Raw genomic sequence first — 18,664 nt, forward strand, 5'->3', positions numbered from 1 at the left:
GTCTTTAACATAAAATTTTAATGAAATATATTACTTATGCATACCACTGTATAAGTAACCATGGAGACCGATCTATCAGCAGTGAAAACCTACCAGAAACCCTAAAAACAATTGGTCCTGGAGCATCCCACAGGTCAAATACGCACTCACATCAACTCTTTTTTTGTTTTTCCTGCATAAAAAGTTGAATACTGCAAAACAAGAAAACTGCATTTAAAGAATACTCAAATCAAAGGAAACTTACTTCATTGCCTCGATAACACTAAATACAGGGCCTTTACCTTACAGAGGCATCAGTGTCTGGGGGAGCCTTCTCCTGGAAGTAGATCCAGTCAGCCTCAATGCCAGTCAGCGCATCCATTTGGTCAACACAGTGTCAGCCTTCTTTCAGCTGCAACGGGAATCAATCTCATTAATTTCTAACACCAATGTACCACCACACAAAACGATCTGCCAACCCATCAACTCGAAAGACTTTGAGAGGGATGCCACCGCTGGAAAAATCACTCAGCTCGTATGGCCTTTAAGATGCAGATCACATACACAACCCTCTTTTCTTCAAGATGAATTCGAGACCAGCGCATTGGCAAAACAACTCCACGTACCGGTTTTCGCATGGAGGTTTCTGTGCAACAATAAAGCTGCTCAGAAAGTAAAAAGAGACTTAAAAGATCAGCTCTTAAGCCGCAATGTCACGTCACGAGGAAGCTTTAATGTGCCAACTTTGCCCGCACAGCCGACAAGCATGATTGATATCGAACAAGGTTTTATAACGAGTACACAGAATACATTAGGGGAAACAAACAGCAAAACGCTTAATAATTTACAATCTAATAGCGTAGCAAAAGCCTCTAGTCTTTCTTATGGCCGTTCTGAATCTGCGATGAGCACATTATTATCATTTGAGCAAAACATTACTCCTTTAATATTAACAGCCAGTTCCGCTGTGAGGCATGGGATCACTGACTTACAAAGGCTGCCCACAAGTCTGACCTTGAGACGGGATCTGGAGGCGACCGCCATCTGGACCCACATGTATGGATACAGTCACTCTGAATCATCCGGCCGGGCCCACATGAAATCACAGGGTAAGTCCTGCTTTGGTCTGGGACTGACTGAAGTGCTGTGAGGCTGGTCATTGTACTCATACATTGGAGAGATGTGACCAATGAGGCCCTTGGATGAATAAGCATTGCATAGGTTAGAGGAACTCATGCAACTGTCTGGAGTAAAGCCCCTATTTAGAGTAGCAGAAATAATGGGGTCTTAGATCATCAGTTAGTGGCTCAGGACAAGTGGATCGTGGCCAAAAATGAATATTGATCAATTGTGTTTATTTTTACTTGTTTTGATAGTCTTGAGTCCGGTATCAACAATTTTCTTTAAGAAAATAGTGCAAATAACAGACATATGAAATTGCTGGGTTACAGGTGACATCACAGTGTTCAAAAGGCCTAAAATATTATATAGAAGTAAAATTATTTTGTTTTTGAGGACTTTTTGGTCTTGTACAGAGATTATGGACCCAGTGACTGACATTCATGATCATTTTTGTAATTCATAAATTCGACTTGTGAAAGTGTAAAGCTGTTAATAGGAAAAACTGGCTCCTGTCCCACTGGGTCCTCATCACATTCTAAAACCTGCAACCCAGCAATACACAAAGAAACCGTTTCCAAACTTTAATAGGTACTGTATGTATGTACATATCGTATGTACACTACCGCTCAAAAGTTTGGAGTCACCCAGGCCTGTTCTATTGTTTCTCTAATCAGCACAACAGTTCTCAGCAGTGCTAGCATAATTGCACAAGGGTTTTCTAATCATCAATTACTCTTTAACACTATTAGTAAACACAAGTATCATTAGACACTGGAGCGATGGTTGCTAGAAATGCGCCGTTTCCAGCTAGAATAGGCATTCACAACATTAACAAAGTCTAGACTGCATTTCTGATTAATTTAATGTCATCCTCATGAAAAGAAATCTTTAAAAAACAAAAAAAAGGACATTTTAAGTGACCCCAAACTTTAGTGGTAGTGTATGTCAGTGGATCCCAACGTTTTTTGTCTTTTGTACCCCTTTGGCCTTTCAGTGGTCAACTGTGTACCCCCTACCTCCAGGGTGTTAGTTTATTTAGAAAGTTATTACTTAAAAGTGGTATTTGTAAGAAAAAGGACAATGTTGCAGTCAAAATAAACCTAAAATTCTCCCAAAGCAACACATTTTACTGAAAAATATAGCTTTTCCCTTTTCACAATGACTAACAGCGTTAAAAAAAGACTTTTGTTTTGCATTTTTATTTTCACAGACTTTTCGGAATTCAGACCAGATTTCAGCGGTCCATCTGTTTCTGAAACCTTCGTGGTCTCCTTCAACACTGACAAGTCATCGCAGTCATCAAAGGCAATGCTCTTGACATGGACGTATTCACCCTCAAACATATACTTGAGTCAAACATCAATGACTGAGCAATACGGTCAAAGTGTGCCCCCAGCAGTGTCTGGAGAGAGTCACCAAGAGACCTCTCAGCTAAATGTGGTTTCCGATGCATCACTGGCCACATCGGAGAGTCAGACGGCGCAAAATGAACTGGAGTCTTCAATGCATTTCTCCTTCACCATAGAACCCACAGCATCCATGTATACACCGCCTTTACCTTCTGGGTACATCACCAGTGGACGATCATGGACATACATTTCTCAGACATTCTCCTCTAACGCGTTCCTGACTTCACAACTGGAACCCGAGTTGGCCTTCAGTAGCGGATTATGCTTTGATCAAGTCCGTTGCACTTCGTCAACAGCTGATGATTGGCAAATGTTTTCGTCAACCTTCCAAGGCGCACAACCGATGACGACGGCATCACAGCAAATCTATTCCATGCTTTTTCAGTCATCTTTCATCAATCTCTTTTCAGAAAGTAATCACGTTTCTCCTCACGTTTCGTTACACGGCTCAAGTGCTCATGCATATTTGAGCGCAACACCGGCATCAACAGTTACAGTCAGTCCCAGTGTAACTTACTCAGGTCAGATTTCGACCGATGACATTTTTCCAACTACAAGCAACTATTTGGGAACGACAACCCCCTCAAGTGTCCAGCAAATAGTCTCTTCCGCCACTAATCACTTTCCAGAGATGTCAAAGGCCTTGTATGCAACTGCGTTATTGACAGGTTGGCAATCTGATGCGACTCAAGGTGTACTCTCAACTTATGAAATTATGCCAAATACAAGCATTGGCAGCATGTCTCCAGCCACAATGGTGAGTCAAATGACAGACCTGGAATTTGAATCCTCACTGCTGTTTTCCAGTCGAGTTCCATCTGAATCAATACTCACATCGTCCTTAACTTATGAACATAGCACTAGACTGCAATGGACACTTGAGAGTATAAGTCCAACAGTCATTATACAATCAGTTCAAGACCTTTCTCACGTTGCTCGTCAAAGTGATCTTTCGTTGGAGACACAAGTCAAGGCTGACCGCAGTGACATATTCTGCTATGGACAAAATGGGTTAAGTGACTGTTCTGGTTCTTTGGCAACACCTGAACCAGAACTTCAAACTCTTTCATCGGCTTTTGAACGATCACAGTCAATCTCAGCAACTGGGACGATTGAAGAAAATGAGCAATCAAGCTTTTTAACACCATCTTTCACCGACTTATCCAATATCAGAACATTTGAACCTTTTACTGCCATTGACTCCCAATATGAAGTGACCTCAAGTGTCTATTTCAGCAATACAGTTGAACCCATTGAAAAGTATTCTTCTGAGTACTTAACATCTGAAACCTATGCTACTGCAAGCTATATTGAAGAAATGGCGCCCTCTACTGCTCATAGCCCATCAACTGAAAGCACAGTTTATTTATTTGAAAGCCTCGAGCCTTCTTTCCCATTGTGCCCCAGCATGGAGTTTAGCCTGTGTGCATCAACAGTAGGCGGCATCTTCCCTGCAACAACAGTGGAAAGTTTTATGGATGGGAATACGAATAGTTATTTCGGTGATTCTGTGACATCAGAGGTGGGGTCACAATCTTTATCAACAACTTCGCAGAGAGGTTCAGGAATCGTGGAATTTCCTACTTTCAATTCCAGAGGCAGTTCCTTAGAGACATACGTAACAGTCCCGGCATCATCCTCCGCCCTTCTGAGTCCAAACTACTCATCTGCAACTCATCAAATGCCCCCAGACACTTGGACTCCCTCCTATATGACTAGTCTTTCTGTTTTGACGTACACATTATCACCGCTGGGTTCATCTGCCCTCGTGGGACACTGCGACGCAGACAGCAAGTCTTTGTTAAAGTGCCAGTCGTCCGCACAAGCCACTGTTGGTCCCGCGAAACAAAGCCCATCATTTAAACTCGACAGTGTGGTTTCGACCGCTTTGTTATCGTCGGCAGGGCATTCCTCGCATGACATTGTCGGACCGTCACCATCCTCTGTCATCGCAACAAGTAAGTGGTCAAGAGGAGGTGAAATGCAGATGATTTTGCTCAGAATTGTATAAACACATAAGATTCATGAGTCTTTTTGTGGTTTGTTTAAAAGGTGCATTATGTGACTTTTTGTGCGAAGGAAAAAGGTTGATTTTTGTGTGTATTTGACCTTGTAGTGACTCAGTGGCTTTAGGAGTGGTTAGCATGGAGCCTTTACTTTCTAGCACACTGGTCTCTACAATGCTCCAGGATCAATTGTTTTGTAGGTTTTCTGGTGAGAGCAATGAAATCCTTCCAAACAGTTGATCCTGGAGCGTTGTAGAGACTACCGAAAGTAAAGGCACCATGCTAACCACTCATCCAGCCGCTGGGGCACTACAAATACACACAGAAAAAAAAATCTCCACATAAAAAGCTACATAATGCGCCTTTAAGTGAACTCAGCTTCAATACATCAACATAATCCTTTTGTTGGTCGATTTGGACAATGCACCCAAAATACATTTCAGGACTAACCTGGAAAAAGCACGAAAAGCATCTAAAAAGGAGCTGATTAGACTATGGTGGTACTTCACATGAAAAGTTGGAGAATCATTAAACTAAAGGATAATGTTAAACACTTGTTAATATTTGGATAATGTAATGCATTTCCATTCTAATAACCGTATTTTCCAGACTATATGTCACACTTTTTCATCCGAGTCTGGCTGGGTGTAGGGCTGAAAGATATATCGCTATCATATCGCTAGAGATATGAACATTCAAAATATTAAAATCAGAAAAAGCAATATATAAACGATAACGATTTTCATCAATAAAACTGCACATTATGTTATTTTTCTGTAAAATGCTTGGTTTTCACCTAACCCATAGTTATATAGTATCATATCGATAGAGATATCTGACATGAATATCGTTCAGCCCTAGCTGGTTGCGCAACTTATACTCAGGTGAGACTTATATCACAATAAATAATTTCCAATTTGTTATATTCACACTGATAGCGGCTAGGGGGCGCTCTAGGCTTGTGTACCAGTAATCTTACTCCTGTAAGGTTGTATAATGACACATAAAGCACTTACTCACTGTACCACTGAAAATGTAAAAAAAAACAAAAAAAACAATCGAGTAGCAGAATGAAAGTTTAGAGTGAGCGAAACGCTTGTGAGGGACTGCAATGAAGAAAACAACAAAAGCCAATCGCAGCCTGAAAGCTAGATGGCAAGTTTGCAAAATAGTGCTTGAACAACGTGCTGCCAGGAGAGGCTTGTCAACGGAGCAGTCCATGCTGCCCAGGTAGTTTCCGTGGCTGGTGCGACTTATACTCCAGAGCGACTAATACAGTGGGGAAAAAAAGTATTTGGCCAAAATCCAATAAAGTCTATGGGGAACTGACCAAATTTTTTTTCCCCACTGTATATACACATTTTTCTTCTTCATTATGCATTTTTTGGCTGGTGTGACTTATACTCTGGATCGGCTTATCGTCCGGGAAATACGGTACCTGTAAATATGTTTTAAAGTGAAGTCTTCATAAACTTGTTTTTGCCTAACCCCATTTTCCAGGTTCTGTTAACTTCCCTCCTGAAGTGTCGCAGACCATACCAGCCCTCACCGCCACCGTCGGGTTCCCGTTTCTGTATTCCATCTCCCAGAATACCTTCGTTGACCCGGAGGACGGAGCAGCGCATGCCCTGTCTTTAAAGATGACACTCCTTGATCCACCTCCTCCTAGTGTGGGATCATGGTTGTCTCTGGACGGTCTCGAATTGCACGGCGTAGCCCTTGAAATGGACACGCACTACGCCCCTCAGCGTGTTCTCCTTTCAGCCCGGGACAAAGGCGGGCTCACCACCTCAATCCCATTCACCGTAGATCTATATCGCAATCCCCTTCAGCCCTGTCATGTTTTCACTCTCACCGTGCGCCTCAGCTTGCATTCCCTTCTCCTTCACCGCCAAAAGATGGAGCTCTTCCTAAGCAAAATCTCAAATTACTTCAACGCCACAAACTACCGCCGTCTTGCAATTGTGGCAATCGCACCTGGCTCCACTGTTGTATCCTGGTACAACCGTAGCCTATGTGACAATGGGCAATGCCACTATGAAGACATTAACAGCATGTGGTTGGCAATGGGATTTGAAAATGGCGTAGTAAACTCAAAATTTAGACATGCAATGCTGCCCGAATTTCCAGTCGTAAATGTTGAACCAGTTTCATACAGAGAAGATTGTATTTCTTTTACACAAACTCCCCCTACTTCTACTCACACAACTCCCTCAGAACAGGACACAACCTCAAACGTTTCCACCTCGACCCCGATCACTACCACCTCAAAGCAAGCCGCCTCTTTCGATAAAATGGCTGCCATGTTTATCGCCCTGCTCGTAATCTGCTGCCTCATCCTAATAGTCCTCATTATCGCGGCGATTCTCTATTTCTGCCAGAAACGGCCAAGGGTGGTGGCGATTTTCCCCTCCAGTCGGATGCTGTCAGTGCGGAGTCGGGATTTGAGCGCGCTGAGGCCCAGACCGGCGCTTCTACTGCATCCGGAAATACCCCCGCCTCTGCCTCGTCTCTGGATCAGCCTGGAGCAAGACGACGACCCACAGCCACCCGAGACTGACGAACGAAATGACAGCGAACCACGACGACTGCCCACGAAACACAAGTTCTCCAATATTTAACCATTTTTTTCTAATCGCTTTGTTTATTCTGCACATGTATGTGGACATTGAGTTTACAAAATATTGGTTAAAAATGTTCAAATTCCCTGTTGGGATTTTCAGCAGAGTCTGTTTTGTTGTGTTGGCGACTGAAAAACCTCCAGATACTTGTCCACAATGTCTTTGAAAAGTGCAAAAAGGCAGGAAGTCCATCATCTGGCCGCCTTGCCATTTTCATGAACGTCCATCCTGGAATAAAAAAAACAAAACAACAAAAAACAATATGAGCTCCTCCTTTTTATCAGATTCAAAAGTCTAAATAAGAAAAAAATATGTCACTTACCCATTTTCGTCTTTAAGGTGTTGGTACAATTCAAACTTGTTGTTGACAGAGCTCGCTCGGCCAAAAAACTCTTGGTGTTTCCTGGAATTGGCTGTTGTGATGCGATTGGTCCACATACTAAGAAGTGAGACTGGGCCTAAAATGAACAATAAAAAATTGCCTTTATAATTGATAAGGTGACACAATTAGGAAAATTACAGGAAAAAAAGGCAAATTTCCACTCGCAGTCCCTGGACAGGCTGATGTCAACTTGAACAGGCCAAACGTTTTTCCACACTGAGATATGTTCTTACCTGAGCTTAGACGAGTTGATGCGTAACTGTCTGGTCTTTGTGTGTGCGCTCAGTCACGCACAAAGACCAAAGATGTTGTTAGCATTTAGCCTCTCCTTAATCCGCTTACAAAATTGGCATGTTATGTGTAACTACACTTGGATCGTGTAATTACTCATGTAACCGTATTTTAAATAGGGAAAACATGGAGGAGCTTGGTCGCTTCTAACTCCACTCCCGTCTTGCCCCATAGAGGAGAGGATGAGGGGCTAAATGCTAACAACATCTTTGCGCGTGCACTCAGTCACGCAAAAAGACCAAAGACCAGACAGTTACACATCAACACAAGAACATATCTCAGTATACGTTTGTTAAGTGTGACGTCACGACTTCCGCTTCCGGGTCCTAGCATACCGGCTAATATGCGAGAAAAAAAACACATTCAAAACTCTTTAATACAACAATCAGTATTTCTGAAACTCAACGTAAAGTTACTGAACCTACTTATTTCTCACACTCAGCCAAAAATGCCACACCTACTGCTAAAAATGTAATATTTACTAAAGTCACTACTTCCGGGGTTAGCATTTATCTCCGCTAACCCGGAAGTACCGATTTTGGTAAATATTACTTTTATAGTAGTAGGTACAGAATTTTTGGCTACTGGGCCTGATTAATAAGTATGTTCAGTAACTTTCTGTTGAGTTTATTAAAGAGTTTTTTGTAGTTTCTCGCACATCTACGACCCCGGAAGTAGAGCTGTGACCACTTAACAAACGTATGGAAAAACTGTGACCTGTTCCTTTTTAAGCCCACATTAAGTTTATGCAAATTCATACACTAAGGAGCAATGAAATACCCGTTCTTATTTTTTGAGAAGAACTGCAATTAGATTTGCAATTTATGTTTCAAAACCAAGAGTCAGTTCGATGTGCACATTTTAAATCTGTCCAGAAGCATTAACGTATGACAGAAGACTGAAATATGAACCGTTAACTAATACAAAAATAGAACGCTTCTTTGACTAATCCTGGCTGAGCATGTGATGTGGATACTTTGTTGGTTGGAAAAAATACTGCATGACCTACATAAGTGCAGCCATTTGCAAACTGCATTCAAACTAGAATTTTGATTTCAAGGGACTATACAGAGTTTAAAACTGTTAAAATTAAGTATTTTCCTTCTCCTTCATGTTTCAACAATGTCCTAATGTGTAGAATGAGCCCAGACCTGTTCACCACAACTGCCTCTAAAATCCTGCACTGTCACTCAAAAAGGTGTTAATTCAGGTCCGAGGTGCCGTCATGCACGAGCTTAATATAGAAGGTGCAGTTACACGTATGACCTGAGGTGGCAGCAGTGAGTACAAAATGGCCAACTTGCATCGAGCCCCTTTAAGTACGACTTATTCCACAGCTCTAGTATAGGTTTTGATGGACTCAGGATTGTAAGTTCTGTTAAACGCCAAAACATAATATCACATTATCTGCGTTGTTCATTTAACCTCTTAACCCCCACCTGCATTTTCTCCAGTTCAGCTTCACCCAAATCTAAAAGGTTAGGCCAGTGTGACACCTTGCATAGTTATTATGTCATTCTTTGGTTGTTTTTTTGTTGCGGTTTTGTCACTTTGTCACCATGTTTTCGTCGCCCTTTTGTTGCATTTCCTTCCACGATCTCACCTCATTTTTGACGCTATTCTGACACTTTTTTTCAGTACGTTTTTAGATTCGGATGAAACATTATGTCATATGGTGTAACTCTACAGTGATGATGCATATGCTCATATTAAGACGATTGCACAGTCATTCTTGCACGTTCTATCAATAGTAAATCCCTGGTACCTTTGGAAGTGGGTTGGCCGTCTCCTGCGGACAGACGCGGCTTTTTGTTGAGCGGTTCTGGAGAATCCGGGGAATCCTTGATCACCTCGGGCTCCGGCTCATCTTTATCCAACAACCCTTTCAACCTTCCAGATGCAGAAGCAAAGAATAAATAATCCCATTGAAATTTTACCAAAATCATTCAGCTGTTTGATCACTACCTTTCCGAGTCCTGCCAGCTTTTCTCATCTGTGTCCTTGGTGCCATTTTTCTCCGCCCTGTCCTCCCGGTCCTCTCTTTTTCGGCCTCTCTTTTTTCTCTCCTCTTCTTCTGGGGGTTTGCTGCGGCAGGCGATAATACACTCCAACACTCTCTGGTGTCGGTCAGTGGCTCCTGCGTGGGTTTTCACCAACGTCTCAAGTTCATTCCACATTATGCGGTACTGCTCATCCCTATAGAGATAAACAGAGCATCATGGTCACTGTCAATAAGAAAAGTAGATGAAAATCTCTTTCTAAATGTATTGCTTGTACCTTTTGGGGCCTTTGCCTCTGGATCCCACAGTGGAAATTGGTAAAGGGTCGTTTTTTCTCTCCATGTCCACCAGGTTGTATACCGTTTTCTGGCAGGTCAGGACGTCCTCCTCAGTCAGAGTCTCTTTAACGATCAGGTTAGCGAGAGGAACCACCTGGGGAAGACAAATGTAAACATGGTTTATTCAGGCTTTTACAACTACTTCATGCCCTTACCTTTAGATTTTTGTAGTATAACCAAAAACAATGTGTATACGTCTAAATAAAATGCTCATGTTGAATTAAATGATAACATGAAGCTATACTTTGGGCCAGCAGAGTGTGCCCTTTAGCCTTTTGAACACCTGCGACCAGAGCCGAAAGTTTGTATTGGCAAACATTCAGCATGAGGAGGTACGGCCAGTTTGGTGAAGGCGTCTTAATGATGGAAAGCAACAAAGAAAAAAGGAAAAAGTACAAATTATAGGTACTTTTATTTTACCTAAAAGGGGCTAGATGCAAGTTAGCCATTTTATACTCACTACTGCCACCTCAGGTCATACGTGTAACTGCAGCTTCTATATTAAGCTCGTGCATGACGGCAATTCGGACCTGAATTAACACCTTTTTGAGTGACAGTGCAGGATTTTAGAGGCAGCTGTGGTGAACAGGTCTGAGCTCATTCTACACATTAGGACATGGCTGGAACATGTAGGGGGAGGAAAATACTTAGTTTTAACATTTTTAAACTCTGTATAGTCCCATTAAGTACATTTTATGATGAATACTTTTTACTTTTACTTCACTACATTTTAGAGCCTGTATCTGAACTTTCTACTCCACTACATTTTTAAATTGGGTTAAAAGTATGTTATTTTGTGACCTGTCTACGATTAACTGGTTTAGTCCCAGTTTAGAGCTGGTTTTTGACCTGTGTTAGTGGTTTACTCGTTTAGACCTGGTTTGATTCAAATGATTTAAAAAATCCTGCACATTAAACTCTTAAATACCTTTACTTTATACTTATAAAGTAAGTTAAGCAAAATGTTATCAGATACTTTTACTTAAAAGAGACAATAAGGAGTTTAAAGGGACTATACGGATTTAAAAATGTTAAAACTAAGTATTTTCCTCCCCCTACATGTTCCAGCCATGTCCTATTGTGTAGAATTACTGCCTCTAAAATCCTGCACTGTCACTCAAAAAGTTGTTACTTCGGGTCCGAAGTGCCGTCATGCACGAGCTTAATATAGAGACTGCAGTTACACGTAAGACCTGAGGTGACAGCAGTGAGTATAAAATTGACTACCTTGCATCTAGTCCCATTAAGTAATTTTGGTCCTGTATCTGCACTTTTACTTAATGTTTTTGTAATCATTTTCTCTTAGTCTTGATATTTTTTGTTGCTGTTAATATGATACAGCTCTAAGTTCAAATCAAACAAAACACCTGCACTCATCGACTGCTGGTAGAGAGGAAAGAAGTCGCTGCTTATTAAACAAGCATGCTTCATTTTTGAGCTGAAAGGACCAGACAGGGATCAGTGTAACTGTTATAAAACAGAGGCGGACCACCTTGATGGCATCTGCAGAAGGAACAAAGAATGAAACAACTCGACCTCATGGTGAAAAGGTAAAAAATAATGAGTTGGCTGAGATGAAATGAAACATTGTTCTCTCGTACCGCTTGCATGTTAAAGATGGTGGTCTGGGAGATGATCATTGGCCAGTATCGAGTGTGCCGTTCCAGCTGAGCTTTGGCCCTTTCAGCTGGGATCTTTCCTGAGGGATCATGGGAAGACTCTGACACTGGAGTTAGACGATTTTCTCTCATAAACTCCCCGAAATCCTGAGCACATGACGGCATAATTAGATTAGCTGGAGTCTCATGCACATGAAAACCATTCCACGTGGTGCTCACTGTGATGCGGTAGTCGGTCACTCTGCCTCCACAGCCCTCACTGATGGAGGGCGGGTCCTCCAGAGTGGAGCGGTTACTGTTCAGCACGTGGAGGAAGATCTCTCCCCCGTGGCTGCTGAGCATGTGGCTGATCACCTTGGACCCGGACTTCCTCGGCTGCTCCAGCAGAACGGACCGGCCTGAGCAGAGAGAAGCAACAATGTCCTGCAGTGGTGCACTCAGGTCTGAACAGTCGCATCTTAAAAGGGCTTCATTCTGTTTAAACACTGACCTCTTGTGGACAAACTTTAGAATTGCAACTTGACATACTGGTAAAGAACAGCATCAACACGATCAATCATGTGTGCAATAGAAGTTTCAAACAAGGATGTGGCGTTTTCATTATTTACACACATAATCTCATATTGATACTTTCGCAACTTGATTTGTTGATGAGCTGCTTCAATATAAAGTCTTTGTTTATAGTAGGTTTAAAAGCAGAGTAGGTCTTAAAGCAGAAGTAACTCATGCCCCTCGAGGCCATCAGCGCCACTGCAGGTGCCGTAGCATGTTATCTTTTTTTAATCATTAATTGTCCGTGAGAGTAAATATTATGCTGACAGAAAAGACAAAGGGACAGAGGGATATTGTACATCCAATTACCCAATGGAGATAATTTTTTTCACTCAAACTTGGCCTTTAAATAATGTTAAAGTGCCCCTAGCCTGCAGTTAGCTTTGCCCGTTAGCCTATTAGCTTCTTCTTCGTGATTCCATTAGTGCGTATTGCACGTCCGACCCGGTGCAGGGAAAGTTGGTTTTCTGGCCAGAGACACCAGAGGGAGATAAAAAAAAAAAAAAACAATCATCCCATAAACACTTGTATTACCCCCAGAGGGACTACGAAAAGGATTTATTAAGGTTAACAAGTTACTTAAATCTTCTTTCACAGATAAAAAAAAGCCTTTATTTTACATGGGCTCATCCCATAGGCCTTCCTCTGGGCACACTCACTGAGGGACGCCTATGAGCGCAGACATACAGGATTTTAATAAAGACCTTTTAATTTTTGTAACCTTTTTGAGTGCCTCATTTTTTTACATTTAAATCTGATATTGATATTTAATGATCAGCTCAATCATACGCCAACAAATAGGAGACTTTTTTTGTAATCTGGGTCTGTGCTCCAGTGGGCTCAGTCACTTCTGCTGCTCCGAGGCAAGACATCAATGCTCAATCTTTTTTATTTTATGCAGCGAATTTAGTCAACAGTAGATCGCACTCCTTACATTTCTCAAAGCCAAGCACGAATCTAAGCTGCACCATATGAACACGGTTAAATAAGAAATGGGGGGAAAAGCAGCAGGGTTTATAGAGCCAAAGTATGGAGCAGAAAACATCGCTCTGTTTCAGGAAGAGCAATACAAGCTGTGTTTTTTTTTTGCCCATCACTAGAAATGTATTGCCCTAGAATGAATAAAGGATAAAAAAAAGTGCAGCATACCATTAAGAAGAAAGTTTGTCAAACAAGAAGAGGGTCGACTGTTCACATCTGTGGGAGAGATGCGATAGGCCCCCGTGCAATAATGCAGCTCTGGAAAAAAGACAAATACAATCAATACAATCTAACCTTTACCTACAAATACAGTCTGGATCAAAAGTTTAAGACCAGTAGAAAAAGGATTAATATTAACAGTTTGCATGATTGGACCTTAACAGAGCAGAACTTCAATAAGCAACAAGAAGAAATCTTGAGGTGAGAAGGAAAAACGTCTGAGTAAATCTTTTATGAAAAATAACCATTGAACTGAAATTGGCCGTTTTGCAGCTGGTCAAAAGTTTAGGATCTTTACACAAATATAAAAGAGTCTTGACCTGAGCGCTGACGGCCACTGGCTATAGACCAGTGTAACAGCTCATTTGAAAGCTAAGACCTACAAAACTGATTGTAATGTTTTTGTTGCATTGTTGCCGCGTTTCTGTAAAGTTTTTCATTTTTTTGTTCGATTTTTGTAGGTTTATTGTCATACTTTCATCATTTTTGCTGATGTTCTTTGCTTTTTCAACATATTAAGTGCCAAAAACAAAAATCTTTTTTTTTTATTACGAAACTGGACCCTCTAATACACCTTATGTCTTAATTTGGTAGCTCTGATGAACAGAAAACCATATGACGATCAAAAACCCTTTGAAAAGTCACAATCTGGACATTTCATACATTGTTGCGTTTCTTTGTTGTTTTTAGTCCGAGGGGCTGTGATGTTGTGCAGCGAACAGCTGTAAACCCAATACTTCTCTCTCGCGTTTGACAAAGCAGAGCAGCTTCCCATGGTAAGATCGAAACTGTTGAGATTTTAACATTTCTCTGAGTGATCCATAACACGCGGTGTTTCGAAACGTGTCAGCAAAGTTGTTGTTGAAAATTGACTTAAATGGAAATATGTAGGCATTTGCTTCTTCACATAGCATTAGTGTCTGTCCAGAGAGGAGGTGAGGAGTTAATCAAAAAGGAGAGTGTTGCATAAAACCCCCCTTATCTCCGAATTTAGAAAAAAACCCTGATTTTGATCAAAATTGGCCTCTGTTTAGCTTAGATTTCTAGGAACCAAAGCACGTAGAATTAAACCACCGATTTAATTACGCTACAGAGAGATTAGAGTCTCATCTTTCAGACGAGCCACAGCACGTGTCCATAGCTATAACACAGAATACGCTGTGGTGCTACAAAAATCATGAAAAACGGTCTGGATTGGTGGTTCTCTACAGCTAAATCCCCAAAACAGCGCAGCACTCAATGTGTTAAAAAGCGCAAAAAAAAGCTATTTTGTTGCGTTTATCACATTTTTAAATCGCTTATTTGTTGTGTTATTGATGCTTTTGACACTATTTTGTGGATTTTTCATCACTTTTTATTCGCGTATCTGTCTCCTGTTTTTGTCACTCTAGTCACTTTTTTTGTCGTTTTCATCCTCATTTTTTGTCTCTATTTTGGTTCTTTTTTTTTTGTAAAGAAGCTTTTAGATTTGGGTAAAGCCAAACTAGAGGCAATCAGTTGAAGTGGGGGTTAACCGATTAAAATCCAACCATGCAAAATGCGAATTTTTCCCATTTTCCAACTGGTCTTAAACCTTTGATCAGGACTGTATAATTGACCGATACAGGCCTTGTAATAAAACCGTTCCAAACTCTGACTCACCGATACTGTTGGTGCGGGGGGTGCACCACTTTAACGTTATCGTCTCCTTCAGTCCATTCTCTCTTGTGCTCGTCCCGGCCATATGCAAGTCGCCTAGAAATGATCACACAAACCCCACGATGAGAACCAACGCTCATCATTTACACATCTGTTCGTTTACTCCGCCGTTACTGTTCCCACCGCTTTTAAAAAACTCCAAGTGAGCGTCTCTGTGATGCAGAAGCTCCACATCGTAATTGGCTGAAGTGTTGGCATGCTGCTCTTCCTGTTGAGCCAAACACAAAGTGAATATAGTCGGCATGAGGTCCCTTTCTTTGCAATAAAAACCGAAACAAACACGCAAACTCTGCTGATTTCATGTTTCAAGGATTGTGATGGTGGAAAAGTACATTTTTTACCGACAAACAGTATTTTCAACTGCACCGTAATCGCTTTGGGATAATACTAGGAAAAAACGGAAACTACATTTTACATATTTGCTATCTGGTCTGTTCTACCTGGCGTCACGCTTTCAACAAAGACCCGCTAGTTCGATTTTGCTATGGAAACTGACAAATTGGGAGGTGGTAAGCATACAACTGGATAGTTAAGAGCACAATAGACCACACAGTGACAGAAAAGATGGTGTGAGAAGTGGGGGGGGGGGACGAGGGGACGGGTGATTAGGAAGCACACTGTACAAATCCGAGGAACAAATAACTAAAGTAGGCAATCCTGGTCCAATATTTTAAGGCAGAAGAAATCTCCTGTATTTACAATTAATTCAACTAAATGCCTCAGCAAGAGACCAGAGTTGCCTGTACTGCAGTCACACACAATTCTATTAATCATTACACTTATGGGGTGACACCGGTCTTCATTATTGACATGAAACACTCTTCTTTCTCACTTGAATTTGAATAAATACTAACCTGTTCACAAACATTTAATGTGGGCTAGCAAAACAGAAAATACAGCATGAAACCAGCAGCAGGTGCACAGTGAAAACATCATGCAGATAAGATCAAACATAACAAAACATAGTGTGTTTATGAAGAATCCAGTCAAACAAAGTAAATCAGCAAATTAAGCAATAGCTGTGGCAAACTGATTTCTAAAACAAGCCAGAAAAGGGCCCAAATGGATGTGGAAAGTTTTTTTTTTTTTTTAAATCTAAAGTCATCGCCCTACCTTCATGGGAATGTTTGTTATAGTGGTGGACGCCAGGTCAAAGTGCTGCTGGACAAGAATATTGAGTTTGGTTGCCAGGTGTCTCCCAGCGCGAACACTGTGCACCTCACTCGTGAGCAGAGAGGAAATCTAAAAGCAGACAGAGTCGTTTAGTCGCCGGGTCATTGTCAAAGGCTCCAGTGAGTCTTTAATTCACTCTCTCTCTCTCTCACACACACACCTCTTTCTTGGGTCGGTCGGACACAAGAATGTCATCTCCTTGTGGGAAAATGTGAATCAGAACGAGCTCACATTGTTGAATAGACATCAGCCTGAAACAATAGGCTGGAAATCATTAGATCATTGTGACATTAACCTCTGAACCGAGCACATTTTCTCCAGTCTCCTCACTTGAAAGCTAAGACCAGCAAATCTGATATAAAAGGATCTTTTTCTTCCCCTTGTGTTGTGGCCGTGTTGTCACTTTTGTTGTTGCCTTTTTGTGGCTTTTCTTCATGTATTTTCATCCTCTTTTTATTTTTTTAAAACTTTTTAACTTTAACTTTTTAACTTTTTCCCTTGTTTTCATCGCTTTTTATGACTCTTTTGTCGCTTTTTCCTCACTTTTGTTGTCACGTTTTCATCTTGATTTTTTTTGTGCTATTTTTATGCTTGTTTCCAGAAGCTTTTATTTTGGTAAAGCCAAACTGGAGAAAATGTGCTCGGTTAAGGCGGGGGTTAAGGGGCTAAACAAACTGTATATCTCCAAAGAATAAAACTGACCTGTCAGATCCAGCTGCAAGCTTGTTTTGATCCATAATTGTTTCTTGAATACAATCTTCCAACATCCGCACATGAGTATCACTATTATAATCAAAAGCACAAGCGACATCTTCATTGGTTGATAACAAATCCATTATTTTATTTCAATCCATCCAACTATAGCAAAGATAAGAATACTTTACTCAGCCGGCCAGTACGTACCTTTTAGCATTTGTGAGGCAGATAATGCGCCCTCTGTTGGCTACTCGCTCAGCCGTGTCCATGAGAGCGATGCGCTTTTCGTGCTGCAGCTCTGTAATCTTGCATAAGGACTCCACAGCTGCCACGAGTCCATGGAGGATGCTGCAGCACTCCGGGTCCTCACGCGGGTTTGGAGGACCCACAGCTGCCAGTGCAGACATGAGCTGTGAAGACAAGGATACACCGTCATGTTCATGATAGATAGATAGATAGATAGATAGATAGATAGATAGATAGATAGATAGATAGATAGATAGATAGATTTACCTCATGTGTGCTCTGGTCTTCCCTCCTCCAACTATTTAAACTGTGAAACTCTGAGTCACTGACAAGATAGTTAATCTGAAAACAAAGAAGGAATATAATTCAAATGGATAAATGTTGAGGTTTACATTATGTCATAGGTGAAAGAGAATCGAGCCTACCAGTTTGTCCTTGGGGTAGATATCATACAGGATTCTGCAGTACTCCATTGAACACTCAACAGCGCAGGTCCACAGAGACTTGGACACTGGGGCCAGAGGGATCACACCCTGCGTCCTGCTCTTGGTCAGAACATCACACTCAACCTGCTGTCGACTGGACTCTGCCATGTAAGGACAATGGTCCACCACAAACACAGTCTTATGGGCCACTGAGAACATCTTCATTTTGTAAACCGTTTGCTGGGTCACTCTGCAGGAACAGTAACAATACACTAACAACATTAGTACTAAGATTGGGTTCACCACAAACACCACATATAAGAAGATATACCACACACATCTCGAAGCTTTACTTTTACCAGGGTCATGGCAATGCTAACAGTATTTGACAGCCCCCGAGGAACTCACCAAAATATAGCTGAGGGTTTTAGTTCAGGATTCCGAGATCTCTTTGAGATCAGTTTTAAAAACTACATCCAAACCGACAGATTATATCCATCTAGATGTTTCCCCGCTCATAAACAATCATTTTAAGGTGGGCTAACTCTGCTACGGGTGGGCTCATCTTGATGATCGCAGTGTTAGCTTGTTGCTAATAAGTTCCCTCGCTGGCTCCTTTTATCCGTGTCACTCAACTGTTCGTGGCATTAAAGCCTCCTGAGTAATCGATTTGATTCTGTTGTTATTTCGTGAACATTAACAAATGCACCACGCTCATACTCATAGCAAACAATCGGGAAAATATGCCAAAAAAATGTTAAGAACTATCGAGAGTTAGAATTGTGTTGTTAGCGGAAATGCGCCTAGTTAAGTTCCGTTCGCGTCTTCCTTCCCCGCGCACCAAGGCCCCAAATAAAGGTTCCCCCAAAAATCAGCAAAAAACTTCTTCTTTTTGAAAAATCGGCAA

The 18,664-nt window shown here is 41.4% G+C and overlaps 2 protein-coding genes across 3 annotated transcripts; one reads left to right on the forward strand and one right to left on the reverse strand.

Annotated features, from left to right (window-relative positions):
• Positions 1–3,762: 3,762 nt before the first annotated feature.
• Positions 3,763–7,137, forward strand: LOC306960120 (uncharacterized protein; the record flags this gene model as incomplete). The annotated part of the gene is made up of 2 exons (XM_079552452.1): positions 3,763–4,468; positions 6,017–7,137. Exons 1-2 carry the CDS (start codon positions 3,829–3,831, stop codon positions 7,135–7,137), a joined length of 1,761 nt encoding a protein of 586 aa, XP_079408578.1. The 5' UTR covers positions 3,763–3,828.
• Positions 7,138–7,227: 90 nt separating this feature from the next.
• Positions 7,228–18,537, reverse strand: ints13 (integrator complex subunit 13). 2 transcript variants are annotated; one of them, XM_079552432.1, is made up of 18 exons: positions 18,166–18,537; positions 17,758–18,007; positions 17,600–17,674; positions 17,294–17,496; positions 17,093–17,173; positions 16,551–16,641; positions 16,331–16,459; positions 16,072–16,095; positions 15,341–15,425; positions 15,161–15,253; positions 13,469–13,558; positions 11,987–12,165; positions 11,750–11,914; positions 10,088–10,242; positions 9,776–10,006; positions 9,576–9,700; positions 7,460–7,595; positions 7,228–7,365 (listed from the first exon to the last, which is right to left on the reverse strand). In XM_079552432.1, exons 2-18 carry the CDS (start codon positions 17,980–17,982, stop codon positions 7,329–7,331), a joined length of 2,124 nt encoding a protein of 707 aa, XP_079408558.1. In that variant the 5' UTR covers positions 17,983–18,007; positions 18,166–18,537; the 3' UTR covers positions 7,228–7,328. The 2 variants fall into 2 exon arrangements, with proteins under 2 accessions (XP_079408558.1, XP_079408559.1); XM_079552433.1 differs by lacking the exon at positions 16,072–16,095 and having other exon boundaries at positions 18,166–18,535.
• Positions 18,538–18,664: the final 127 nt, after the last annotated feature.

The sequence above is a fragment of the Gobius niger genome (genome assembly GCF_951799975.1).
Source record: "Gobius niger genome assembly, chromosome: 2".
In the NCBI taxonomy this organism is placed as follows: domain Eukaryota; kingdom Metazoa; phylum Chordata; class Actinopteri; order Gobiiformes; family Gobiidae; genus Gobius; species Gobius niger.

Excerpts from the sequence above, each read along its gene's own strand:
- ints13 (XM_079552432.1), bottom strand. The coding sequence starts at position 17,982 with ATGAAGATGTTCTCAGTGGCCCATAAGACTGTGTTTGTGGTGGACCAT. Across the intron at positions 15,426-16,071 it reads CATTAAATGTTTGTGAACAG|GAAGAGCAGCATGCCAACAC; the intron begins GTTAGTATTTAT and ends TTGGCTCAACAG. Across the intron at positions 12,166-13,468 it reads GACAAACTTTCTTCTTAATG|GCCGGTCCGTTCTGCTGGAG; the intron begins GTATGCTGCACT and ends CTCTCTGCTCAG.